Here is a 27,391-nt window from a genome sequence, read left to right on the forward strand (position 1 = left end):
CTATGGAAATCTACCTATAATGTAATACAACCAAGACCCTATACCCCCCCCCCCTGTCCCCCATCCACTTTTCTTAAATAGGTGTTCCCCTTTAAGAAACGACATCCTGTGTTCACCATCTGTCAGCAGACACCTCCTTATGCCTGGAAGCTGTCCGTGGAGAATGGGACAACAGGATGTGGGGGTGAGAGGTCAATCCCATTCCTCCACAGATCCCAGATCTGGTATTGGAGCAACCCTTGCATACCCAACCCATTCGGTAGAGGGCTCTGTGTCAAACTTGACACTTTTCTTGGTATTGACTGGATTTCTACACTGTCCAAGTATCTAAACATTCTATCACATAACCAGCTCCCACCGCTGCTCCTTTGTGGTCAGTGGACAAAGCATTTTACAGAATGTGGGTTTCACATCACAGGTTGTTATTGCCCCTATGATTATTTGCTACACAAGTGCATTAACTGCATAAAAGTGTTCACAACAGCTTAAAATGTATTGAGGAAATGTTTATAGACTGCTGCCTGCTATACATTAAAAAGCACAAAAATATTTATTTGTGAGTTTGGGCAGACATTCGAGTTCTCTGATGTGACTCTGCAAAGTCATGAAAAACAAGTTTTGGGTTTAAGTGTATTTGTATTTATTGCACAACAAGCAGAACATCTGAATGTCAGTATATATGTCAGTATATTTTTGTCTATCCTCTTGGGTATCCGAACCAAAAGCCTCTCTCCCTCTCTCCTTCAGTGCAGGTAAAGGTGCCCCCATCCGTGATAGATGACCAGACTGTGATGCTACAGAGCTAGCCGCTCCCATTTCCTGTCCAGCAGTGTGTGTGCATTAGTGGCCATACGGGGGGAGTCCACTCTGCGGACAGGACATGTTTGATGTCAAACCCAAAGTAGAGAAGAAGGGCTCCAGCACGGAAACAGGTAGAGTGGCTTTGCACGTGTTTTTGTGAATGTCAAATCCATTTACCAATCCTGGAATATGTCTACCTCTGGAAAGGCTGTAAAGTCCCCATTTAAATAAATAAGCTTCATAAGACCTCTAGTATAGGCTATTTTTCGATCCAGGCCTTGTTAAAATGTTGGTTCCCATCATATATTATTACTGTTTTATTACTGTCTGAACACTTAGTGATTGAGAAATTGAGCTCTCTGCTGCAGCTTCTCACTGAGATTAAAGGGGAACTATTATGAAAAACTCCCTTTTTCAGTGCTTGTGCACATACATATGGCCCTCTGATGGGCCCACTAATGCACAAACTTTGACATGAGACAACCCTGTCTATTTGGGAAAACATGTCATGAAACAAGCCTTTCAGATTTGCAGCTACGTCATTTAGGGCCTCAGTAGAATTAGAACTGCCCTCCATTTGAGTAACTCCACCCACGGCTGGAGAATAATAACCCTTTTCCACTGCACCAAATACCCGGTAAAACCCGCTAACATCTGGCATTTGTCATCAGTGGGAAAGGAAAAACCCTGTTTTTTTAATTGGCTCCACCTCCGATCAGCTCTGATGTAACCAGAACACCTGGGTCGACCCGCTAATTTTGGCCACTTGCGCCACCCGTTGGAATCCCAGACGCTGGGATAGAAATAGACAGGATTCAGAATTTAAATGATACTTTCGTGTATCATTCGATCATTTCACATCCGATTTAGAATCCAAAATCCAAAGTTATTGCCTTGTCTTGCATTGGGGGGTCATGAAATGTTTTTGGTGTGGGGATGGCTCTGTGGGGAGCGCTGCAGAGAACCCCACACTACCTGCTGGGCTCAGAGCCACGCCACCACCGTCCCAAACCGATCTTAGAGCTGGAGGAGCGTCCACGCTGCCAAAGGAAGTAAGTAGCATGGATACTCCATGCTACTTCTGTAGTGTTTGCCAAAGCTCAGAATCTTTTGAACTGCTCAAAATACTTTGTTTTCCCAAGTTTTGCAGTTTTATGTCCTTTTTTTTTTGTTGAAGTTGCTGTTTCTACTCTTTTGTTCACAATGACAATAGATCATGACACGGTCCAATTTTTGATGTTAAAACAGTATAACAAGCACTGCTTGGAACTGCTTTGTTAGCTTACAGACCAGCACAAATCTTTTAAAAGAAAGAGGAATTGATACCAACTGTCAGTGAAGAAACTGTAGATGATGGAAATGTAAGTATTAAAAAAATAATTCTTTCTAAAGAAAAAAAAGTATTTGGTAGATAGATTGTGGCGGCGCATGATCCGCTGTGCATTTCTCAAAACAAAAGCAGTGTATTTTTATTCTAGATATATTCATTTTATTTCATTTTCTAATGTTTACATGAAACAAAAAATCCCCGCTTGTGATATTCCATTGAGTCCCGGTGCAGTGTCCGTGGCCCCCACAAGCTTGAAGCACAGCAACGAAAGTTGGAACAAACTTTTAAATGAGGCCTTGTAGTTCTAATGTCAGTGAAAATTTGGCAACCGGATTGTTTATTTCTCTCCTCAAATTTGTTCGGAAACAGATTTGGGTGCCCTGATGAGGTGAAATCAGTGAAAGTCTATGGACTGACTACAACAAGACCCGAAAGTAAAGCTCAAACGTCATTAGCTGAGACGTCCCAGAACCTGTGCTCAAACCCTATTGGCTCACAGAGCTAGGGGTCTCAGGGGGGTGGCTCCACCCACTTAACAGACCGTCCTGGAACAGGATGTGTTAGAGGCATGTTAAAATGGCTAGAAGGCATAATCGGAGTGGTGTTTACAGCAAAAGAAAAAAACAGGCTTTGCTATAGTTAGTCCCTTCTGCCCTAGTAAACCACTTGTCCACTCAACTAGAAGCATATTTGCTCGTAGAGTGACTGAAATAAGGGAGAGCCCTCAAACACATATCCACACACACACAAATGCAACTGCAGCCCACTCTTGCATGCTGTCATCGTCCTCCCACACAACCCCCTAGTTTTATAACACAAATCCATTCTGTCCCGAAGAACAGCACAGTCTCCACACTGAAAAATGAACAGTACAGCACTATACAGAAAATGTTTAACCTCACTGCAGCATTTGCTGGTTTGACATCCGGACCTTATATAGGGCATAGCTTGTATATTTTTTAATATCCATAGCTTGTATATTTTTCTATATCCAGTATTTAGCTCCTGCATGTTACGGACAAAACACCTCATGGGAAATAAATAAGAACTGAACTAAACTTTGTCGTCCCCGCTCACCAGACGAGGGCCTGGGCAGCAGCGGGAAACGATGTGGCTCGGGCTCGCTGGGCTCCGGCTCGCTGGGCTCCGGCTCGCTGGGCTCAGGTTCGGTCTACCTGTCAGACAGCCAGGACTGGGCTGTGTCGCCCGGTTGCTCCCCGGACGAAGCCCCTGGTCACCATAGCGCCATCTCCCCCGCGCTGGCCCAGGAGACCTTCCGCTACATGAGTAAGTGTCTCTACCTTCAGCATTTTAAAAAACTACTGCATATTAGTGTTACAGGGTTCTTACCAGGTCCTTGCGTTGCATGAAGTGCTTGAATTCTGTCCTGTGAATTGAAGTACCTGAATACCTGGAAAAAGTAGTACTGCAATACCTTGAAAAGAGCCCCTTTTGTGTTGAAGGGCTTAAAAGAAACTTTTAATATTGAAATGCAATACAGAATCACGATAATAGAACATCTGAAATTTGTATTGAATCAGTAGGTGTATAATCATTGAAATGTCAATAAGAAAGTCCTATGCTCCATCCCAAATAGTGTACTAGCATTCTATTTGGCACACCAAATAAGTATTTAGTATGCTCAAATAGTATGTAAAAATTAGCAGAAAGACAGCTAATTAGACTAAGTATTTGTAGTAGTTTTCAATTAATTATGCAAGAAAACATTCTTCATTCTGTACCCAGTCTGGATGTCACTGAATTTTGATCGTCCATTTAAATTTATATTTTTTGTTATTTTTGTTTTTGTTTTGAGCATTATTGAGAGGGTACAGGTGCAATGAGATCCCTCTCACTCTTGCTCTCTCTCTCTCTCTCTCTCTCTCTCTCTCTCTCTCTCTCTCTCTCTCTCTCTCTCTCTCTCTCTCTCTCTCTCTCTCTCTCTCTCTCTCTCTCTCTTTGTATCTTTATTTCTCTCACTTGATATGCCTTCGGTGACATCAAAGCAGCAGATTATGTGTCTGTGTGTGCATGTAAGTCCTGGGATGAACATGTGGGCATGAAAGCAGATGTGCTTGGATCTCAGCGCCTTATCCATCTCACTTTATTCTGCATTTTTCTACACAATTAAAAAGAAACAAAATTGTTCAGACTGTCGTGTGTGTGTGTGTGTGTGTGTGTGTGTGTGTGTGTGTGTGTGTGTGTGTGTGTGTGTGTGTGTGTGTGTGTGTGTGTGTGTGTGTGTGTGTGTGTGTGTGTGTGTGTGTGTGTGTGTGTGTGTGTGTGTGTGTGTGTGTGTGTCCTATCCATGCGTAGGCCAGAGCAATCCAACGATCCGGCTGGTGTTAAGTACTGCAGGGTGAGTGTCACGAGACAGGGAGAGGGGGGGAAAGATTGAGAGAGAAACAAGTGAGGGTAACAGAAGAGGCAGAGAGATAGAGTGCAGGAGCGAGAGCCAGCTAATGGCGGTATTAAACACACACAATGAGGAACTTTACGATCATTTCACTGTGGAAGGTGAGCTGATGGATTAAAATGCTGCTGTGTGTCTGTCTATGCACAGTGTCTATGTACAGTGTGTTTACATTGTGTGAGCATATGTGTGTGCATGCCAGCGTTGGTGCTAAGCGAGTATCAGTCATGTCTGCAAGGTCATTCAAAATGCTAGGGGCCCTGTGCGTGTTGGAGAATGTGCAAAGTGTGTGTGTGTGTGTGTGTGTGTGTACGTGTGATTATCATTGTGTGTACAGTATGCAAGCTTCCAGCAGTGAGCACGAGCGCTAGCAGACAGGAAACGGGCCGTTCTCAGCTCTAACGAGCGCTGGTATGCAGTCCCCGTCACCAGTCGGAAAGAAGAGGTTTTGCATTCTCGTTCCAAACAAACAGGGACATTCCCACTCACACGTATTCACGGCCCTCCCGAGAATAGCATGGAGTACATGAACCAAATATAGGGACTTCCATGTTCTGTGGCAGTTAGAAAAAAACACAACTATTGCACGGGCAGAGTTTCTGTGCCTCCCCTGCTGACAGCGACAGTATGAATGAAGCATGAATGTGAAATGATTAGGATTGTTCCTGTGGCTACAGGAAATATTTGCTTATTTCACAATTCATTATTGTTTTATTACAGTTTCCATTGTGTTGGGATACATACAAGTTGTTTGTATCATAGTTTTGTATTTTACTGATGTTTAGGGGTCCAGCGCACAGGGCTGAATGCACAGACATGTTTGAGGAATAATTAGAACTGGGATGTTGCAGACATCTTGTCGTTTGAGTTTGATCAATATCGATCTGTATTTGGAGCAGAAATTATGATAACTGTCGTAATTTCATTAGTTTCATTAGTTTGCTTTGGGACATCATTATCCGAAGTTATACAAGTCCAAGCTTCGTCTTTCAGAAGTCATTTCCCTCCAGCCACTTGCAAAAGCACGACACCTAGACAGAAAACTTGATCCCGGTGCTGCGTTTAAAGGGAAACTGTAACTCGTGCTGCGTTTTGCAAAACATGTGACACGAACAGCCCCAGGTGTACGGAGAAGAGAAACAACCATGTGACCCGAACAGCCAATCATACAGAGCAGAAAAAACAACCATGTGACACAACAGCCAATCCTAAAGCAGGAGCGCTGGTGCTTCCTCCGCGCTCTCCCCGACCACGGTGCTCTCCTCCCAGCAGCATGCAGCGGGAAGGATGACCCCCCCGGAGCTGACGTGGCAGGTCCTCCTCAAACGCCAATTTGAACTTGAACTCGACCTCCTCCCAACCCAAGCCCGGCGCGGGCACCCAAAAGGAGAGTGATCGAAGAAAGAATCCAAAATTTTCAGTGACATCTGGTCTGACACGGTCAGAGACAATCCCTCAGTCTGCTCCAAACGTCCCTGTATATAATCTCGAACCTCGAAAACCTGTAATACATACCTACTACATACATAACATGACTAAACTGGACCCTGTGTATTGCTGCCTGCAGCTATCTTTAGCTTTATGTTTACATTGCTTCCTTTCACCTTCTATAATGTGTTGGCTTATGTAAACCTTTGAAAGGCTGAAATTTAGCGAAGGACTTGCGTCTATATTTAAAAGTGTGACTCACTATGGGTGAGTCTTTTTGCATTCTTCTTCTTTGGAAGAATGCAATTTTTTTCCCCATTGTCTCGCAGTTTAAAAAGTAGACTACAAAGAAATTCCTGATTCTAGTGCCCTTGTCATGGGCTGAGCTGTACATGCCTCTCAAAGGGCTTCAGTAGCTCGCTTTTGAATATAGGGGAATAGGATGAGGTGGATGGGGCGTGGGGTGTCACTCAGTTAGCCCATTGGCAAGGTATTTGCCCCACTTTGTATGGACGTGGAATGGAAAGTCCTTTATAAATACTGGATGCCTGATGCCCTCCACATGAACATAATGAGCACCTCAACTCACCCACCCACAGCGCTATGCCGTCACACGCTATAATCTTCCCAGACAATAACACTCTCCGCTCACTGGACTGTCAACATTTACTGGACCCCATCATCAGGACATGTTCATCTTCATAGAAACCACTTAATCACTATTTTCTTTGTACTCACACATTTTTCCATTGACTTCCTTTTTAATTTGTTACTTTGTTTTTAATTCAATTACGTTACCTCTGTGTTTGTTTGACTTGAATTTGTTAATGTTGTCAAGCTGCTTTTTTTTTTTTTTTTTTTTTTTTTTGTCAGTTTTGACACCAGAAAAGATTGTTGGCAAAATAACAAAAGGCTGATGTTTATTGGTATCAAAGTTTGCCTGATATGTCATATATTTTTCATAGCGGACGTCTCTCTATGAGAATCTTAGATAAGTGGTTGACAATTTACTCAAGAAGATGCCAATTTCACCGTTTCGGTTAGTGACAGCCCAGCTACTCGGTATTGTCTTTATTGACCTTGGCTCACAGGGAATCTTTGCTTTGGCATCAGATAACGTAATGTTTGGTGTTCGATATTTTGTCAAAAAGTGCAACATTTTCAAATCAATTTAAAAAACATATATTTTGTTAAAGTAAACAAATAAGCTAAAATAAACACACAAATAACTTTTTGTTGGATTAAAAAAAGGTAAAAGATGACATTTTCATTTTATTTTCTTATTTTTGTTCTAGTGATCGCATCTTCGCTTCCAAAACAAATTAGTTGTTCGTGTTTCCCATGAATGCAGCATCGGTTCCTACTTGGAAAGCCATGTCCGTGTCTAAAAGCAAGTGTAAACAAACATGAATGGATTTGCGCTTATTTTGGTGAATAACTTAAAAGTAGTGTAAAACAGACAATTACAGGATAAATAATCAATGTTTTTTTTGTTTATAATACTTATTTTAAACTTGGGACACATCCCTATGGGGTCAAAAACTCAAATAATGGCCGAGTTATCGGTAAAACAGATGTATCGTTCTGGCTTTTGTTGCGGAGACTGAATTGCCGTTGGAATGCATCAGTGATGGTATTCTCCCTACTGCAGGTAAATTGACTCATGAGTGTTTGAGTGTGCATGAACATGCATGAATGCAAGTCTGAAATTGTGCAGTCTGCAGCCTGCATTAATTATGTATGTGTGCATATGAAACTGTTCAGTCTGTCTGTCTCTCTGTGTGTTTGGACAAAGATAGCCCTCTAGAGCTAGATGTATTTATATCCAACCGCTTTGGTAGACAGGTCGGGTTGGGGGTGACTGTGTCCACAGCCAGAGGTGACTTTGGGCCTTGGATTACCAACAGCAGAATCATACAGTCAGATCAGGTGTTGGGCGGTGGCTAAAAGTGGGTAGCAGTTGAGCTCAAAAGTGGGTAGCATTGAGCTCTGTGGAGGCTCTTTGGCTCTTCTGCCAAAGATGGGTTGCGATTCCACCATTCTGACAGGAGTCAACAATTCATGAGTGTTCATCCCTCTTGTTCAGTACCTGGTGATCTCTCACAGCTATTGCTGCCAGTATGTAGCAAGATTTTCCATTCCTACTTGCAAAATTGTTCAAGCTGTGCCAGGTTAGTCGGGGATCGATGGGGGACAGCAGTTTGGAGGTCTTGCCACAGATGTGCGTGGCGTTATGGTCTTCTTAATTTTAAGCTACTCCAGCGTTGCTCTGGCAGTGTGGTTTGGGTGGTTGTACTGCGGAAAGACAAACTTCTTCCCCAGTTTAGGTGGGGATTTCCTGTCACATCTTTGCAGTATCTTCCAAGTGATGTTTTGCAAATTCCATGCCAGCAAATATGTTGGGCTCCCTCTACCTTCAGCCACTCTTCCATGAACGTTCTTTTTGTGCAATGTCTTGGAGATTGTTGAGCCATCACACATCATGTTCAATCTCAGCCAATGACTTCTGCAACTCAGTCACAGTAGCCTCTGCAAAAGGTGTCTTTCTTGTTCTGTGAATCAGTTTAGAGGGGAGGCCTGACCTTGGCAGTGTGGCTGTAGTTTCATGTTTTTTTCCACCTGTCTGATGGACTGCGCTGAGGTACGTGCAGCGCCTTTTTGAGATGGTCTTGTGCAGGCCCCCACATCTGTGTTTCTCTGTAATTATATCCCAGACTTGTTTTGAATGCTCTTCTGTATTCAAATCTCTAACCTCACTGATTTCAGTTGCCACCTTGTCTTTCAACAGAAGGAGGCGGCAGCTTCTCATCATCGGCAGTGGCCATTGAGGTGCATAAAGAAATACAAAGAACAGAACAAACGCCAAATGCTCTAGAGCTCATCTCAGTATCTCGTAGTGATCCTAGACTGAATGATGTTTCTGTTAGAGGGAACAGGAACATTCTAGCCACAGCTTTTTAAAACGGACTTCTGTGGTTGGTCTTCATTCTCTTTTGAGGTTTTTCCTCCCTTTCTCTTCATCACAGTTCTAACTCGCAGACCTTTTGATCTAGTTTCTTCATCTCTTCTCTGTTGCTTTGCCCCCTGTCGCTCACTCATCTCCGCATCTATAAACTTCTGTTTTCTCTGTTTCTCTCTCCAGCGTATCTTGCACTGGACCCTACTTCCTATCCCCTTCCTGACTCTCGGAACCTTTCTAAAGGTAACCCCCCCCTTGTCTTTCTGCGTTTGCCCCTCTTGTAGCTCTGCTGTGCATGTAAGGAGGCAGGAGGGGGTGCTCCATTGCAAGCTTGCACATTAAACTGAAATTAAGTCCCGCTTGCGACGCCTCACCACCAACTGTGCACCCCATAGATGTTGATGAAGCCGGACGAAGCCTACCTTCACCTCTCGCAAATAGAGTTGCTTATTGCTTATTGTGTCTGCTCTCTAGACATTGCTCTTGGTCACCCTGGTCATTACCACCAAAAAAAACACCTTATGATTGTCTGCACAATCATATTTTTTCATTGTTGTTGTTGTACTTATATGATTTGTTTGCATGACTAGTGCGTGGCTGTACTTTGAAGCAAGACCAGCTGGTTTGTTGGCTTTACACATTTTGTTCATTCTATCTGGTCACCCCCCCCCCCCCCCACCCAACCTTGTTCCGAAACCTTCTTTATATTTTATAGTCCATAGGGAAGTGTGCATTGTAAACCAGCCCCTACTGAGCCAGCTGAGCAATCTCAATTTCAGGTACATTGGTGTGCTGTAGGCTTGTGTGTTGCCATGCGTCCTAAATGTCAATTTCCTCTGTGTGGCCAGTTCTCAGTTCAGAGCGCATGGAGCAGATGACCAAGACCTACAATGACATCGAAGTGGTCACACACCTTTTGGCAGAGGTAGGCTGCACATCCCCACCCAACCCCACATACCAGGGGTAAACAAACATACATTCAGTTGCCATACTGACTTGTGAATATCTATTTACATAGTAATAATCATAGAAGGTGTATTTACTATATTTTTGGTTATTTGGATATATTGCTGCTTCTCAGTTGGCCGGAAATACACCGTGGAGAAGCTGACAAATGTGCTTAATCTTTAGAATAATGACTCGGGATGATGTGTTATTATTATTTTTTCTTTCTTTTTAATGGCCCGTCGTAGCCATCATCATGAGCTTACTAAGCAGTGTCCTGTGTTCTGATTGTACAGCGGGACAGGGACCTGGAGCTTGCGGCTCGTATTGGACAGTCGCTGTTGCAGAGGAACCACCTGCTGCAAGAACGCAACGAGGCCATCGAGGAGCAGCTGACACAGGCCATCGACCAGGTAGCTGAAACGCACACACACCGAAATGCACTCTCACACACGCGGTCATACCCAAATTGTATTCTTTATTATTATATATTAATATTATTTTAAGATAGTCTGTGTTGGGTGGTTTACACTGCTCTAAATGCTGCTTTATAGTTCAAGTAGCCACTGTAGGTCCCTATGTCACTGACGAAGCCTCAGAGGCCACCGCCGTAGCTTACGCGCACCTCTCCAGAAATGTAACTACACGTCGAGGTGGCGCGAGACCGCAAGGTGATTGGTCTGCTTTTTCCCCACTACATGTTTCCAATGTTTACGGTTCATTTCCACAAACAGTGAGAAACAAAATGGAGCAGATCGAAGAGAGGCTGGCCGAGGAGGTTTGAAAATATGTCAATTTATACATATACATATAATGACACAAAATTTTTACGGCGCGATATATCTGTGATCTGTTTTTCATGCCAAAATAGACTCCACACTGCCATCTAGTGTTTCTGTTGTCTACGTGCGTAATCACCGATGCAGAAGCATGAATACAAACACCGGCGTTGATACCCAAGCCACACACAGCTGTGGCTGACGCAGAACTATAAAGCAGCCTTAAGACAGTCAAATAATATTCTCCAAAGTTTGCCTTCTCTGATCGTTTGAATTGTTTACATTTTTTGGGTTGGGTTTATTGGGGCTGCTTTATAAAATTCACTTCACGGAGAGCAGGCCATGACTTCACGTCTGACTGATCTTTGCATTCTTGCCTGAAAGGCAGACCCGCCGCATACAATGGAAACAGTATAGAGGACCACATGCATTAGTTTTCCTGATTTTTACAGGGATCAATTAACTCTTATCTGGCTGTTTCTTAAAATATAACGTCTAAAAAAAAAAACAGTGGGATTACCACTTCAAGACCACAAACTTGTTGGCTGACCAAGACAAAAATAGACTTGGTGGTCCTGAGCGACCACGCTCAACACCAGATATAACATAAAACCCATCAATCAACCTCTTTCCTAACCAATAATCTGCTACTTGCTCTAACCAGAGGATCATTTATTCATGAATTACTCCTCCATATTTGTCAAAAACCTCGCGCACACACACACACTCACACATAGAATCAAACTCACAACAGCCTCAATAACACAACCACAAATCAGAACTTAAGAAAGGCGTGCCAATACTTTTAATGAACCAACCGTCCCGTTCCTTCTGAAACCCTCCTGTGCAGGTTCACCAGCTGCAGCATGATCTCAGTAAGAAGGACGAGCTACTGCGCATGGTTGCCAGCGTCTCGGAGGAGAGCGAGACCGACTCCAGCTGCTCCACGCCACTTTGCCATCTTCGGCCGCCAGGAGGGGGTGTGGCCGGCGCCACCGCCGCACTCAGCCAGCTGGAGGCACTGCAGGGCAAGCTGCAGGAGCTGGAGGAGGAGAACCTGTCCTTGAGGTCTGAGGTACGGGGTGGGGTGGATGCATTCCTTAATAAGAGTCATAATGGTCACAATTTCGCCCTCCTAAAGTGTAGAACAAATCTCACATTCCACACACCGTCCAGTGAATTTATGATAAGATAAGTCAAGATAAACCTTAATTAGTCCCACAACGGGGAAATTTACATCGTTCCAGCAGCAAAAAGGGGACCGCAGAAAATAGAGCACATCAAATGCACACTATTAACAATATAAAATATATAGAAACATAAACAATAAAAAAATCCCCATAAATAGGAACAAGAGTACTAAGTGTATTAGGACATATCTTGACACATTGCACATCAGGGATTGCACTTTCTTTTTTTTTTTTTTTTTTAATATAAAAAGATACAGATACAGAAGATGTAGATACAAGGATTAGTAAAGTATGTCATACCATATATTGATCTTCCACCAGCAATGTGGAACCGTATTGACTCATAACAGGATAGCCACTAGACAAAAACTGGCTTCAACCTGCATATTAGAGATTCCATGGGCTTGCTTTGTTTTTTTTGGTTTGTTTTTTCTTCCCATACGCCACTGGTATAAACACAGGTACACACACCTGTGTGCCCAAGGGTGCAAGTAAAATGTTGCGTATCCTTACATTTGAATTTTTTCCACTTATTCAAAGTCCTGCCCACCTAGAGTTAAAACTCCCTGTATCAAAATCCAGGGTAGTTCATCTTGGTGAGGTTGCATAAATCAGAGTTCTGTGAGAAAAAATTGCTGCCGGTGAACGTGTCCTGGAAGATTTAAATTTCCCGGACAAATGGGAGAGATTCCGGTCAGATATTATCAGTGTTTATTGAGCTTTAAAACAATTGATAAGCGTTGTATGTAGAGAATGAAATCATCAAGGCATGGAGATGTATAATATTTTTTATTGAATGTTCAAACTAAAATAAGTCCCATCAGTTAACGCCATTTTAAAAAGAAATAAATAAAAATTACGAATATTACTACTTGAAATCAAATAATTTCTTGGTAACAAGTGCAGATGCTTTAATTAACATTTCCCTAAAATAAAATTTTGATCAAATCAGAAACAAAATAAATATAGCATGTAGGTCTAAATAAAAAATAAAGTTTGTGGTGTTGTCCAACTTCGTCGGACGTCCCGTCAACATATTTTACACAATGAATATTTACCGTCTGCTTTAGGTTGGAACTTAAATATCCCCAAAAAACTATGGATGTATGTGTCCCTACGACACATCATCTTTCTGCTTCTCCTCAGAGTTCTATACGCTGCGGCTCCATCTCTGCTCCGTGTCTACTGTGTTTACAAGTGCAACCTGTCCACTTAGTTCTATATCAACCAATATGATTGGTCAGAGTTGAAAGTTTCAGATCAGCTATAGATTGTCCAAACAGATTATTGGTGCATTTTTCAAGGGTAAGCCAGACAGGCAACAATACAATATCCCAGTTAGTAAGTTAATCTTATAAAGTTAGACTGTCCCACAGTCCACAGTGACAAAGGCACAATCACCTCTCTCTTCAATTCAGGACGGGGCAATAACGAATAGTTCTTTATCATAAGACCTTAGAGTACTTCTTGGCAGAGCGGGGTAACCGGGTCCCCGTTATGCACGGCTGCTGATTACGCATGGAGGGAGACCGGTCCCAATCTATACCTGATATAAAGTCTCCTATGTGTGTAATCACCGGGTGTCATCACATTTCACTGCATATATGTATATATATGTATGTGACAAATAACCTCTTGAATCTTGAATCCTTAAGCTTTATCTTCTCGCCTCCCATGATGAGCAGACTGTGTTGCGACAGACTCTGCTGTGCGCGCACATCAGTCACTCTCACCTCCAGTTTTGTAGTGTCCGACTAAGTATTGATAGCACACTTAGTATTTTAAAAATTCGATTTTTTTTTTTCATTTGATTAAAGTCGGTGCTGAAAATGAACTAAATGGGTTTTATTTCTATATGTAAAAAAAAAAAGTGGAACGACAGTGGTCAAGTAATGTAATTGGTGTACACCCCAACACCGTGTAACACCGGTAACACGTATAACAGTGGCAACCCTACCATAAAGAATATGTCAACTATCTCAATCACAAATCTCCCCAGACAGTCATTTGCAACAACAAAAAAGGCTAAAATTCATTGGCATGAGAACGTTGTGGTGAGAGGAGATCCGGACAAACATCAGCTCAGTGGTTGTGTCTCCCACTGCAGGCGTGTCACCTGAAGACTGAGACCATCACATACGAGGAGAAGGAGCAGAGGCTGGTCAGCGACTGTGTCAAGGAGCTCCGTGAGTGAGAACACACACACACACACACACACACACACACACACACACACACACACACACACACACACACACACACACCTACATGTGTTCTCTCCACATGCCCTAGGCGAGTCAAACAGCCACATGGTGTCACTGACGGACGAGCTTTCCCAGAAGAACGAGGCACTGGTCCGCCACCAGGAGGAGATCGCCCAGCTCCTCTCCCAGATCGTGGAGCTCCAGCACCGTGTCAAAGAGGTGAGTGAGTGAGTGAGTGAGTGAGTGAGTGAGTGAGTGAGAGAGAGAGACTGCACCTTTAAATTACTGTGCAACGTGATATCTCCACCATGAACTGATTGATTGCTTTTGATAGCAGTCTTATCCTTATAAAGAAAAATCTTCACTTTTGGTAGATGAGAACATATCTCAGGAACAGGCTGCAAGGAGAGCACTTGGGGGCCTGCATGAAGATTTCAATAAATGGGCCTCCTGCGGCAACATTTCCATATCCTGATGCCATAGTGAAATCTTTCTCCAAGCCAAGGAAGATAAAGTGCAGCAATGAATCATGCACACTGTGTTCATGATGTGCTAATGCTTTGCAAAGGTCATTGGTTACACATATTATTTTTATCCAATATATGCAGCTTATTAAGTTATCCTCTTCTTGTGTTGTTCAAGTCTTGAATATACAGAGCAAAGAAAAATTTGAAAGTAAATACAATTGCAATCCGCTTGCTGCACCATCCGACCAAAGCCGACCACGGCAAAATGCCATCCCGTGCGTCTGTTCAGGGCTTTTTCAGTGCGTACCACCGGGCCCGAAAAAAAAAAAGATTCTAGGGGAAACACTGTAGCGTAGTGTCGAGAGGCAGAGATGGGGGAAGGTGAGGGAAGGCAGGGACATTGGTGTTTCTGTACCTTTAGCCCCCATGCTGATGTGGCCTACCCTCCGCAGCTGGCTCTGGAGAAGGAGGAGCTGAGGATCCACCTCCAGGCCTCCAAGGACGCTCAGAGGCAGCTCACCGCCGAGGTGAGTCGCCCGATGCCACTCCCCGTATGAATTCATTTCTATCCTCTTTTTGTTTTGTAGTTAACTTCTAGCTTGTGTATTGCAAAGTTGATCTTTTTTCTTGTTTACTTTTTAGGTCATTTTTATATTTATTGTTTATCATTGGGTTTATTTTATATCACAATTTTTTAACTGAATTTTCAGGTTTTTAGGTTGTTTTTTCTGGTTTATTGTTAAGTTTAATTTATTGTTAGTTGTTTCAGTTTATTTTACATGGCAAAAGTTTCTCTATCTTCTAGTTAGGTTTATTGTAATTATTTGGGCTATTTTGTTTGACTTGGTAATTTGGTCTATTTTATTATTATTTTTTGATTTATTGTACATTTTTCTATCTTCTCGTCAACTTTGTTTTATTGCATATTGTCATTTTCTTCCGGGGATGAATTAAGTGTGTATTTATTTATTTATCTCATCACATTGTGTGTGTGTGTGTGTGTGTGTGTGTGCGTGTGTGTGTGTGTGTGTGTGTTGTGGGTGTGTGTGTGTGGGTGCGCCGCAGTTGAATGAACTGGCGGAGCGCCACGCAGAATGTGTGGAGATGCTCCACGAATCACAGGAGGAGATCAAGGATCTCCACAACAAGAGCACTCCCTCGGCAGGGATGCGCAGACACCTGTCGCATGGCCTCTACCCCATGGTGAGTGTCGCGCCCTTCTTTCAGCCCAATTCTCAGTTTAAGCTGGCATGATACGTTTACAATCACTGACTATTACAGGAAGGAGATGCCAGTGGGAGAAAAATATCTCGTTCTTGTGATGTTCTTTTGAGTTCTGTTTTGGTGGCCATTTTTGTGTAGTTGAACCCAGTGATTGAACCTGTGTGTGTATTTTTGTGCGTGCGTGCGTGCGTGCGTGCGTGCGTGCGTGCGTGCGTGCGTGCGTGCGTGCGTGCGTGCGCGTGTGTGTGTGTGTGTGTAGGACTCCTTGGCGGCAGAGATCGAGGGCACCATGAGGAGGGAGCTGAGCGTGGAGGAGGAAACCACCTTTCAGGAACAAAGGTCAGCCATCTTGCACTCCCTCTCTATTCACATCCCTCTCTTCCATCTTTCCCTATGCAGAGTACTCACTGTGACACACAAAATAAAGAGTTCCATTTCATGGTGTGCATGGTTTTTATCTATTTTTAAATTTTCTTTCTGAGAGATGAGCTAAACAGTGTGCTAACGCCGGTAGAAAGGGGGCAGAAAGAACACGGGCAAAATTGGACTCTGACAACTTTTTTCTTTCCTCCCTTCCTTCCTTCCTTCCCCTCCTCCCCCTCGCCTTAACCCCCCCAACCTCTAGAACCTCTCAGAAGCGGGTCTTCCAGACGGTACGTTCTGTCAACTCCAGTGTGGCGCGGGCGTCTTCAGCCACGCCGCCCATCCCCGGCTCCGGCCTCAGCTCACTGGTGATGACCGCTCAGCCCTACCGGTCCACCAAGGGGTATGCTGTCAACTTATATTGCATTTTGATCGATCGGGTTCCAGGGAAACATGGCCTTGCAAGGGAACGATGTAGCGATCGTGTTTTTTAAATTATTATTATTTTTATTTTTTATTATTATTATTTTTTTAACCTGTGCTGTCAGTAGGCTTGGCATACAACACAGAGTATTTGAGTGCCATTGCATCCAAGACAGAGTAAGTGTAGTTTCTGCAAGTGGAGTTCAAATTCTCAACCTGCAACGCCACTATTAATCATCAAGAACAGCTTGCAATAACTCTGTCCTGTGGATGACCCATGGGAAGACTACAGCACAGCTTTTTTATTATACAAGACCGCCATCAATCCCCCTCTACCATCATTACTTCTCCAAAAGGGGGAAGAAGGATCACCACGGGTGAGACAGATAAACATAGAGACAAACAACATTGTGTTGTGTGTGTGACAAACAACATGTGTTTGACAAAACATGATTCGTTAAGTAGATGAAAATTCGAGCAGCAAATACGGTACATGTCCTCTTCCTGTGATAGCTATGGTGTGTGTGTGATGAGTGATGTGTCCACCAGTGAATGCACAGGACTTGTCCCAATGGGTTCTGGTATATGGGATCAGAACTATATTGTAGCGCCTCCAGAAAAGGCAGTAGAAAAGGCCTCGCAGTCACCCACGAGTCCCGCAGCCGTATAGACACCCCACGACCTCCAGAGAGCTCTGAGCACAATGCACCACAGCCACAGAACACCCCCCAACCCCCAGAGAAGCCGGGAGCCCGCGGGGAGAAACACCCATGCATGACCCCGAGGAGCATAAACCTCAGAGAGCATGAAGTGACCCCTGCACCCCTGAGGCGCGTACATACAACCCACCCCCAAGTGCAGGCATGAGATGCACCCGCAAGAACCCGGGCCGCGGGTGCCGCACACCTGACCCAGGCCCGGAGCCAGGCCCCTCAACTGACAGACAGATACCGCGCCAGGACCGCCCACACCCACCAATGCACTGTGAAAAGGCGAGGCCCGCCTTACTACAACCGGCTAGATGCCCTACCCGGCCACAAGCCCCGAGCGCTCACCCACGTGTGTCTCATCACAGACACACTCATGCCACCGGCACCTGCTTTGAACACAACCCAACACCCTCCTGGTAACATTCCTCTCTGACATGACAGGAAGAGGCCACGTGCCAAATTGCTGTTCCATTTTTCCTGGACCTTATTAACTTGATACATGTTGTCATCCGATGTTGGTTTTTCCATGTACATGTTGTTGTTTGTTTCTACAAATTATTATGCAAATTGGATTTAAGTGTCATAAACATTTAATTTTTTGTTTTTCAATTGTGTCTCAGGGCTCTTTGGATCACTGAAATCAATCTCAGACACCTGTGACAATTAGTTTGCCAGGTGAGCCCAATTAAATGAAAACTACTTAAGAAGGACGTTCCACATTATTAAGCAGGCCACAGGTTTCAAGCAATATGGGAAAGAAAAAGGATCTCTCTGCTGCCGAAAAGCCTCAAATAGTGCAATGCCTTGGACACGGTATGAAAACATTAGATATTTCACAAAAACTTAAGCGTGATCATCGTACTGTGAAGAGATTTGTGGCTGATTCAGAGCACAGACAGGTTTGTGCAGATAAAGGCATAATGAGGAATGTTTCTGCCAGACAAATTCATCAGATGAAGATTTTAGCAGCTGCTAAAATGCTATTACAGAGCAGCAAACAGGTATTTGAAGCTGCTGGTGCTTCTGGAGTCCCACGAACCTCAAGGTATAGGATCCTCCAGAGACTTGCAGTTGTGCATAAACCTATTATTGGGCCACCCCTAAGCAGTGCTCACAAGCAGAAACGGTTGCAGTGGGCCCAGAAATACATGAAGACTAATTTTCAAACAGTGTTGTTGACTGATGAGTGCCGTGCAACCCTGGATGGTCCAGATGGATGGAGTAGTGGATGGTTGGTGGATGGCCACCATGTCCCAACAAGGCTGCGACTTCAGCAAGGAGGTGGCAGTCATGTTTTGGGCCGGAATCATGGGGCGAGAGCTGGTAGGCCCCTTTAGGGTCCCTGAAGGTGTGAAAATGACCTCGGCAAAGTATATGGAGTTTCTGACTGACCACTTTCTTCGATGGTACAAAAAAGAACCACCGTGCCTTCTGTAGCAAAATCATCTTCATGCATAACAATGCACCGTCTCATACTGCAAAGAATACCTCTGTGTCATTGGCTGCTATGGGCATAAAAGGAAATTCATGGTGTGGCCCCCATCCTCCCCTTACCTCAACCTTATAGAACCTTTGGAGCATCCTCAAGCAAAAGATCTATGAGGGTGGGAGGCAGTTCAATCAAAACAGCAGCTCTGGGAGGCTTTTCTGATGTCTCCAAAAACTCACAAGTTCAATGGATGCAAGAATTGTGAAGGTGATATCAAAGAAGGGCTCCTATGTTAACATGTAACTTGGCCTGTTAAGATGTTTTTGATTGAAATAGCTTTTGATTTCAGTAAATAGGACCTCCTAATGCTGCACGTTCAACAAATGACCATTTTCAGTTGTTTACAACCTATAAAATGTTTTGAAACTCTGTTGTGCATAATAATTTGGAACAGTGCATTTTCAGTTTTTTATTTTTGAAAAAATACTGTTATCATTGGGAGGTTTGTTCAATAACATTCGAATTATACCCTAACGGTTGATGACTTGAAAATTATACTGACTGTCATCTGCATCGACTATTTAGGAAAATCTGAGAAAAATATCATTTGCATAATAATTTGGAATGCGGTGTATGTTTTTCCATGTACATGTTGTTATTTGGTTCTATGTTTATGTTTTCATTTCAAGGTTTAATGTTAATTTTAATTGTGCTCATTATTTGAAGCAGCAGCAGATTTGCTTGTATTTGCTTCTGTTTCTAGTATTTCTCTTACTGAAACCCTGTTTACATTCTTAACAACTGAACTGCTGTCTGTTTCTCCAGGGAGGAAGCGCGGGTCGGCCAGCCAGGCTCGCCAGGGGGGAACGACCTGAACGATGCCATCCACCGCCTCTCGCTGCGGCGGCACAACTTCCTGTGCGAGCGGCAGTTCTTCCGGGCGGAGCGTGAAAGAAAGCTGCGGGGGCTGGCAGGGCCGGCGGAAGACCCCGACGCCTTCGACTCCCCGATGGGAAGCGCACTGTCCTCCTTCTCCAACCTGTCAGAGCTCTCCGTCTCCTCCGGCATCTTCAAGACCTTCCTGCCTGAGAAGCTGCAGATCGTCAAGCCCATGGAAGGTGAGATATTGTATTTATTTCCATGAAGCTTTATTTAACTGGTGAAGTCTGCCTACTTCTCCCAGGAGTCAGACCGTGAATTGGACAAATCAGATTATACTTTGTTTTGCTTTGTCCTCCTCAGGCTCCCTGACCCTTCACCACTGGCAGCAGCTGGCCAAGCCCCACCTGGGCACCGTCCTGGACCCCCATCCGGGCGTGGTGACCAAGGGCTTCAGGCCGCTGCCCCAGGACACCGTTTACCACCTAGAAGACCTGGAGGAAGACGAGGACAGTGGTGCCGGCAACGGATGTGAGGGGCGGAGAGACGAGGGCATCCTGGAAAAGGGCTCTGCCGAGGAGGGGAGGGTGAAGGGCAGAGGCTACGAAGAGGAGGAGGACGGAGGCATCGTTTTCAAGGTGCGCTGCTCGTCCACGCCCGAGGAGAAGAAGGAGAGGACACCCCCAGGCCCGGAGCTCTGTCGTCCCCCGGAGGTCGCCTCCTCCTCCATCCCCGCTGCCAAATCTGGCCCAACCCCGACCACCACCACACCCCACCCTGTCAAGGACACCATCAGCCTGTTGGCCAAGCCCCTTCCTGTGGCGTCGTCCACTCCCGTCCAATCAGAAGTCAGGATTAGCACTTTGACGGCAACAACGTCATCCTGGTCCTCGGGTAAACTTCCAAAATATTACCAGAGATGGACCAGTAGCCAACTTTAAATCCTTAACTTGACTGCCAATAACAAGATTAGTGATTCAATCACTTTTACCAACAAGTAAAGACTCACACTGTCAGTTTGGGGTCAATTGAAGACAATAATTGACACATAATGCATTTCAGGCATCTAAAATGTGTAAAAAGAGTAGTCGATTTTCATTAATATCTGTATACCTTTTTGTTTATATCCGTGTTATGTATGTCTGTCCAGTCCAAAATCCTGGGAAGTGTCAGAGCTCCACCTTTTCCACCTATACCTTCACCACCTGCCGCATTCTGCACCCCAGTGATGTCACCCAGGTCACCACCAGGTAACGCTGCTCTTTCTTTTTTCATTTCTCTCTGGCCCCCTCTTGTGGCTCAAAGGCTTAAAATCACTGTCTGACCTGATTTATTTTCAGTCCCTATGAAAAGTTATTTGAAAGCAATTGTCCATACAATTTTGGCAATTTGGTTTGATCTAGAAAATAATTTGTCTTCTTAATCTGGTCTGGTCTTTTCCAGCTATATATTATATATATGTGACCCACTGCAGACTTAAGGTACATTTGGTGGCTTTTGACTTTTTTTTCCACATCATTTGAACGTGAATAATCAGAGCTTCAAAACAAGGTGTCAATTGTTCAAATCAAGCAGATATTTTTAAAGCTATGACTTGTTAATGACAAGGGTGTGTTAAACTGTGTTTCTGAGATAATCACCTTTAAAAGTTTTCCCAAAACTTGGCTTCATTCAGCCAGCTTCCAGAATGCAAATGGTTGGAGGACCAACACAGCCGCATGGCCACTGGTCACATGGCCACTTGACACCCTGATGAATGGGGCAATCTAGTTCTAGTGTTTTGTGGGAATGTTGAACAGCGTCATCGACACAAAACATATTTTATTAAAAAAAAAAAAAAAGCTTTTATTTAACAGTAAGAATATACATGTTTTATAAAAGTGGAATTATTTAGATGCATAAAAGTGTGGAATATTGTAAGTTGTTGGAGTTATTATGTGGGCTAACCCCAACCCTACCCCAGCTACACTCTGAAAGCCTGTTTGGGGCCTCTTTTCATTTTCTTTTCGCCCCTGGCTGCATTTGCAGGTAAACTTGAGAATCTTGTCCATTGCTTTTTGTTCATAATCTGCATCACCAACCTCAACGGACTTCATCACGTCATCAACTTCTTCCGTCGTAACAACAACGGGCGTATCGTCAGTTCGCTCCGGTGGTTCTTGAAAATATTTTGTTTCAAAACCACAATCGGGTTGAAATCCGCTGTTGGAAATGTTCCCCAAGTCCGGGATAACGCCGGTTTCAGATTCATCATCGCTGTCGGAGAACTGACTATCATCGCGGAAAATAAATTCTAGTCAAACTGCTTACACTGACTTGGATCTATCGCACTGGTCAGATTAAGGTCCGGGATATGATTTAGATCTTCCGCCACCCACTTCTCGTAATCAATAACACGGAGATGAAAGTTTTCAGACAAGTGAAACTGGATCCTCTTGTTTACGGAAGCGACGTCAGCATGACTTCTTCGTTGGAACATGTTGGTATACGCCCCCTCCAGAATAATGTCTCCATGTGTGTGTGTAAAGGTAGTATGATTTTAAAGGTTGCACTCTTATCAAAACGGTTTCACATTGTGACTTAACATCACATGGTTTATGAAGGAATGATCGTCACCTGGATGGTCCTTTAACGGAAACGATCGATCAGCGTCTCGATAAGTGAATTGTGTTTCTCCATGTAATCTACCAGGAATATTTAACTCTACGGTTTAACATTGTTCTATTTATAAATCAAACCCGGTTTTTTAAATACGTTGAGAGATAAAAAAAAACAAACAAAAAAACACAAAGCAACACGAATCTGGAAAAATCAAATTTTCCTTCTTAAAAGATTTTTTCGACTCATTTGGCTGCTCCTGGCGATTTTAGAAATGCGCAAGAATAGCTAGTTTTGCTGCGGTGGGTCACATTCTGAATAAGATACAAATGATCCTATTGGTTAACCAGGCAGCACCATAGTGCTAACATCACGGCTGTTATCATGTTGTCATGGTGACCTGTGCTCTCCTTGGATGCAGCTTCCAGTCATCGGTCATGGCCAACACCCCCAGCTCCATGCGGACTGGCCCCAGCACCCCGGTGACCCCCTGCAGGCTCAGTCTGGGGGACTCTTTCCCCCCGCGCCGCCCTATGGTGCCCCCCAGTGGCCTCACCAAGCTTGTACTAGAGAAGGGCATTTCGGCGACGCAGGTCTCCCCTGACGGACCCACAGTCGTGCCCCACCCCACCACCACCAAACAGCCTCTGCTCTGCCTGCTCCCTGGCACTCCCCCCAACTCCCCCTCACACTCCCCCACCCCCTCTCCTGTCCCCTTCCTGTCCCGCCCCCCGGCACCCGCAGACAACTTCCTGGCGTCACGTCCGGCCGAGCTCTTCCTGCAGGACATGTATGGGCTGACGGTGGGCCGTGCCGTGCACCCCGACCTGCCCAGCCCCTCCGAGCCCAAGCCGGCGGCCCCCACTGCCAACCCCTTCAGCGAGGGCTTAGTGGAGAGGCTGCGGCGACTGGGCTTCGCCAAGGTTCTTCAGGGGCCCCGGCGCCAGGACTCCTCCACGTTCGTGGGGGCCGGCAGCGGTAGCCTGCTGGATGGCCTGCGGCGCAACCAAAGCCTCCCCGCCATGATCGGCGCTCAGCCGCGCCCCCCACTGCTTCCTCATCTTCATCCCTGTCATCCTCCCCCTCCTCACCCTACCTCTCTCGCACTCTCCCCACCCCCATGGGGGGACCCCAAGGAGCAGCGGCACCGGGGGAGGCTCGCCTCCCTCTCCCAGCCGTCGTCCAGCTCCGGGAAACACTAACGCGGTCCGTGGGAGACGCCCCCACTCCCCCGGCATAGACTCCCCCTCTTCTTCCTCCTCCCAGTCTCATCAAACCAAACAGAAGGAGGAGAGACTGATCCAGAACAATCCCTCTTTTTCCTTTATTGGTTGATTTTTTAAAGCACAATGTTGTCAAACTGCCTTTTTGTACGCGGTGATGCTGATCGTAAGAGGCCTTAGCCTGCCGAGAAACCTGCTCCTCTTTTTCTGTTTTGCTTTTTGTTTAATTTTTTTTCTAGTGTGACACTCTGGGTGCTCAAATTCAAGAGGTAGAGGAGAATAAAAGGCTTTAACGCAGGTGGATCTAAGGATTTTGAAGGTGATGAGTTTAAGATGGTTGTGAATTCAAAAGCAGGATCCAGGTAGGTCATGTGTAGAGAGGATGATGAACGGTAGAGAGAAAAGGTAGAAAGATTAAGCATCCAGAGTGTTTCTGCTTCAAGGGCTTGTCCTAAATGGACAGCTAGCTAATTCGTGGTCACGAGAGACTATAGCACAAGGTTAAATTATTATTATTATTTTTTTAATCGAAGATTCACTTTCAATCGGCTTGGTTTACAACGGCAGAAGGGCAGTTGAAAGTTCTTCCCTGCCGGCTTCTGCCTTGACTCCATGAACAGAAAATGACCACTACAGTATTACAATTCTAACCCGGCAATTCTTTTGGGGTTGTAAAAAGTCCACCGTTGCGTTTGCGCCGACTTCCCTCATTCATCACCCCTCGCTCAGCCCCCACTCACCCCCACTTGGGTTTCAGAGTTCCTGTTTAGCCAGGGATGTAAATAGTGCTCACACTTGGTGGAGGTGTTATACGACAGGCAGCACTGGGTGGAGAATGTCCCTGTCAACAAGGAGTAAAGAAGCGACTATGGCCGCTGCCATTGTAACTTGGTCCATTGGCAGCCGTCATTCTTATCTCAGGCACATGTTCAGCTCATACGGCATTACAGGGAGTCGAAAGGGGAAAATAGTGGCACTTGCGTTTGCATGTCTTTCACATTCTCTTTTTGTTTGTTTGTTTGTTTGTTTGTTTGTTTTTTGAGCAGTGGTGAAAATATAAATCTCCGGGGAGTCTCTTTTAAAGATGTGCACGCGTTCTTATTTGGCCAACAGAGGGCGCCAGTGGCGTGTATGCGCCCAGCGAAAGACGCAACTGGACGCGAGTTACACGTTCGCCCTAACGCTTCGTGCAAATATAAAAATAACGTGTCACAGCGATGCGTCTGCTACATTCCCTGCAGGAGGAGAATTTGTGCATTTGTGCTCGTTGAGCGCGAACCCCCCGCATTCTCCTTGCAAGTCACGTCCCGTCCGTCCAGCGAATCAAACTGCCGTTTCCGTTCCGTCTTGCACTTTTCCCACTTATTTGCCATTTTAGCATCTGTGTATGAGATATAGAAAAACATTTAGGAAATATAACAGAGTGATACTAATGAGGCAAAGTTAGCATTAAGTAATCCTAGAATGAACAGCAACTCCACACACACACTTCACAAGGGAAGAGAAGATTTTAATATACATCGCAGCTTTGTGTTGTTTGGCAATCCCAAAGTGATAGACTTTTGTTTTGTTTTAATAAAATGTATATCGACTGTGCAAACCAAAACTGTTTATTTCTGAAGAAGTACTCTCTTCTGTGTGTGTGTATGTATGTGTGTGTGTGTGTGCGTGTGAGTGAGAGGAGTGACAGTCAAAGCGTGTGTGTGTGTATGTGTGTGCATGTGTGTACAGTATATCGTATGTGATGCATTTCATAACAGCTACAACATATTTAAAATGAGGGGGTTTAAGTTTATATGGTTTTAATCAAGACACTGCCTTGATTGGCTCACTTTACTGGAGATATCATTTTTTCATTGCCAAATACACTCATTCTGTTAAATACCAGCCCAGGTTTTTGTTTTGTGAAGGTCAGCATGTCATGATGCCATAGTTTTTGGGTGTTGTGATTTGCATGATGAACTCCTCAAGGCCCCACCACACACACACACGCACACCTGAAATCCTTTGTAATATGCTCATGACCATTATTCAGCTGCCTCCTTTTTTAATAAAGAAATTTAAGCAGAAATACTTTGCCTGGGTGGGTGGTTTATTTTTAACTCCTGTTGAGGATGCTCAAAGACATCATCTCATTATTTTTCTCATATTCCCATTATTTTCAAATAATTAAAAGTATACTGAGAGGAGTAGTTTTGGTATGCTGGGTGATATAGCTCCAGTAAGGGAGTAACTGGACCAGTATTTATAGGATAAGTTTGTCAAGGAGAATAAAAAGTAATGACTAAAGTAGAAAAGTGAAAAGCTGGCACATTTATTGAACATATTAATAGGATTTACAGTATATGAAAAATAATGTAGCAAATTAAAGTGTCCAGTGTTTGAAGGTCAATTTGGTTTAGACAAAGCTCAGTAAAAATGTTGGTACTGATTAATAGAGAACATTATTAGAATTCTAAAAGCTTTATTGGTATGAACAAAGACCATGTTATTGCCAAAGCAGTTTACAAAGAATTAATGTAACTGACATATTGCATATACATATTAAATACATAGGTGTCAGTACAATGCCATGTTATACATTTTAATACAGTTTAAAAAAGCCTTATAGTGCTTGTGTGTCCCTTAGGCCTAGGCCGGCATATCCATATGCTGCCAGAGGAGCTGCCCTCCCTTCACTCATTAGGGAATGTGATATTTTATTGGTTATTTCCCCGCAGTGGAAGTCTCTGAACTAAAGAACATACCAAAGAGAACTTCTTACAGTGGAGGAGCAAGCGCATCTCTGTCTCTACCTCTCCTGTCCAGCAGTGACCACACATTTGCTCCTCTCTGGGCAGCCATGGTTGTGTCTTCCTGTTTCTACTGCCAGGTTGGTGTCACTGAGCCTATATCTGGGCAGGAGCAGTCTCTGCCCTTCAAAGTGAAGTTACTCTGTGAATTTATGCTCTCTGTTTAGAGTCTTTTGGGGCTAGACTTTAGAGGTGTTCAAAATGTTATTGCCCATTGTGGTGGACCAAGGGGGCGTGGTCAAGCCGCCGCTGCAGACAGGCGGTGCAGGCTCCCATCCCGGGGCCGCTCATCTGTTGTGGATTAGGCGAATCAACGGAGGGGTTCCGCTGATTCGTCTGATCACAAAACAAGAAGGAATAATTGTTTAGTTGTCCCCCCAGTGAGGATCGGCGTATCTGCGAGACCGATCGCACAGGGCGAGTTCAACCCGACAAGCAAGCTGCCGGACAGACAGCGGGAGATCAGAAAGCGGTGATCCGTATATACTTTTTATGTATTGGCCTGCGAGCCCCAGAGTTTTTCCCTTTTGGCCCACGAGCCACCGTTTGATTTTAAAAGACTACGCAATAAACACGCCAACCCCTTAGTCAAGACTCTATTTGAGAGAATCGCTATGGATCTCATCATGCCATTAGACCACAGTGCTCGGGGCTATTTATTCATGTTAGTCCTAGTGAACTACATGACCCGATACCCTGAAGCAGTGCTATTGCACAGTATTACGGCCCAAAATGGGGCACAGGCGCCACATTTTGTTCGCGGTGTGGGAGGTTACTCAGTCCTCCACTGGGTTTTCCCCCCTTAGAGATACTGTTCGGCAGGAGACCTCGGGGGGTGCTTGACCTGATTATGGAAAACTGGCAGGAAGGTCCCAGCACCAGTAAAAACGAGGTCCAGTACGTCCTGGACCTGGGAGCAAAACTACATGCGTTAGGGCAGGACTCGAGGAAGAACTTGCTCCAGGCCCAGGGATGTCAGCGCCATCTGTACGACAGGGGGACTCGGTTAAGACAATTCTCACTGGGAGACAAGGTGTTAGTACTACTCCCTACGTACATGACGTGTGGGCGAGGTCAATTATGAGGTTGAATTTACACACGGTGGGGTGGGGGGGGGGGGGGGGGTCTGCCAAAATTGACCACCTAAACCTTTTTGGCTGTTCCAAAAGCCAGCAGATTGCACCACGGCCCTTTTAAGTGACCATTTGTCTTCCGGCCAGTGTGCGGACGTCCC

General features: G+C 44.7%; 1 protein-coding gene across 4 annotated transcripts in view; it reads left to right on the forward strand.

The window, feature by feature from the left end:
- The window catches only part of trak2 (trafficking protein, kinesin binding 2), a 29,453-nt gene extending 4,023 nt beyond the window's left edge, over window positions 1-25,430 (forward strand). Inside the window, exons 1-17 of one of the 4 annotated variants that reach the window (XM_080019172.1) lie at window positions 97-184; window positions 748-932; window positions 3,212-3,418; window positions 9,115-9,174; window positions 9,780-9,856; window positions 10,173-10,289; window positions 11,506-11,730; window positions 13,953-14,031; window positions 14,138-14,268; window positions 14,969-15,043; window positions 15,582-15,719; window positions 16,000-16,079; window positions 16,366-16,506; window positions 19,491-19,783; window positions 19,908-20,438; window positions 20,695-20,794; window positions 22,564-25,430. In XM_080019172.1, coding sequence (XP_079875298.1) covers window positions 881-932; window positions 3,212-3,418; window positions 9,115-9,174; window positions 9,780-9,856; window positions 10,173-10,289; window positions 11,506-11,730; window positions 13,953-14,031; window positions 14,138-14,268; window positions 14,969-15,043; window positions 15,582-15,719; window positions 16,000-16,079; window positions 16,366-16,506; window positions 19,491-19,783; window positions 19,908-20,438; window positions 20,695-20,794; window positions 22,564-23,344 — 3,087 coding nt within the window. In that variant the 5' untranslated portion in view covers window positions 97-184; window positions 748-880 and the 3' untranslated portion in view covers window positions 23,345-25,430. Of the gene's footprint in view, window positions 1-96; window positions 185-747; window positions 933-3,211; window positions 3,419-9,114; window positions 9,175-9,779; window positions 9,857-10,172; window positions 10,290-11,505; window positions 11,731-13,952; window positions 14,032-14,137; window positions 14,269-14,968; window positions 15,044-15,581; window positions 15,720-15,999; window positions 16,080-16,365; window positions 16,507-19,490; window positions 19,784-19,907; window positions 20,439-20,694; window positions 20,795-22,563 lie in introns of those variants that run through there. The other 3 variants (XM_080019173.1, XM_080019174.1, XM_080019175.1) reach the window with 3 other exon arrangements.
- Window positions 25,431-27,391: the final 1,961 nt, after the last annotated feature.

The sequence above is a fragment of the Zeus faber genome (genome assembly GCF_960531495.2).
Source record: "Zeus faber genome assembly, chromosome: 2".
NCBI lineage: Eukaryota > Metazoa > Chordata > Actinopteri > Zeiformes > Zeidae > Zeus > Zeus faber.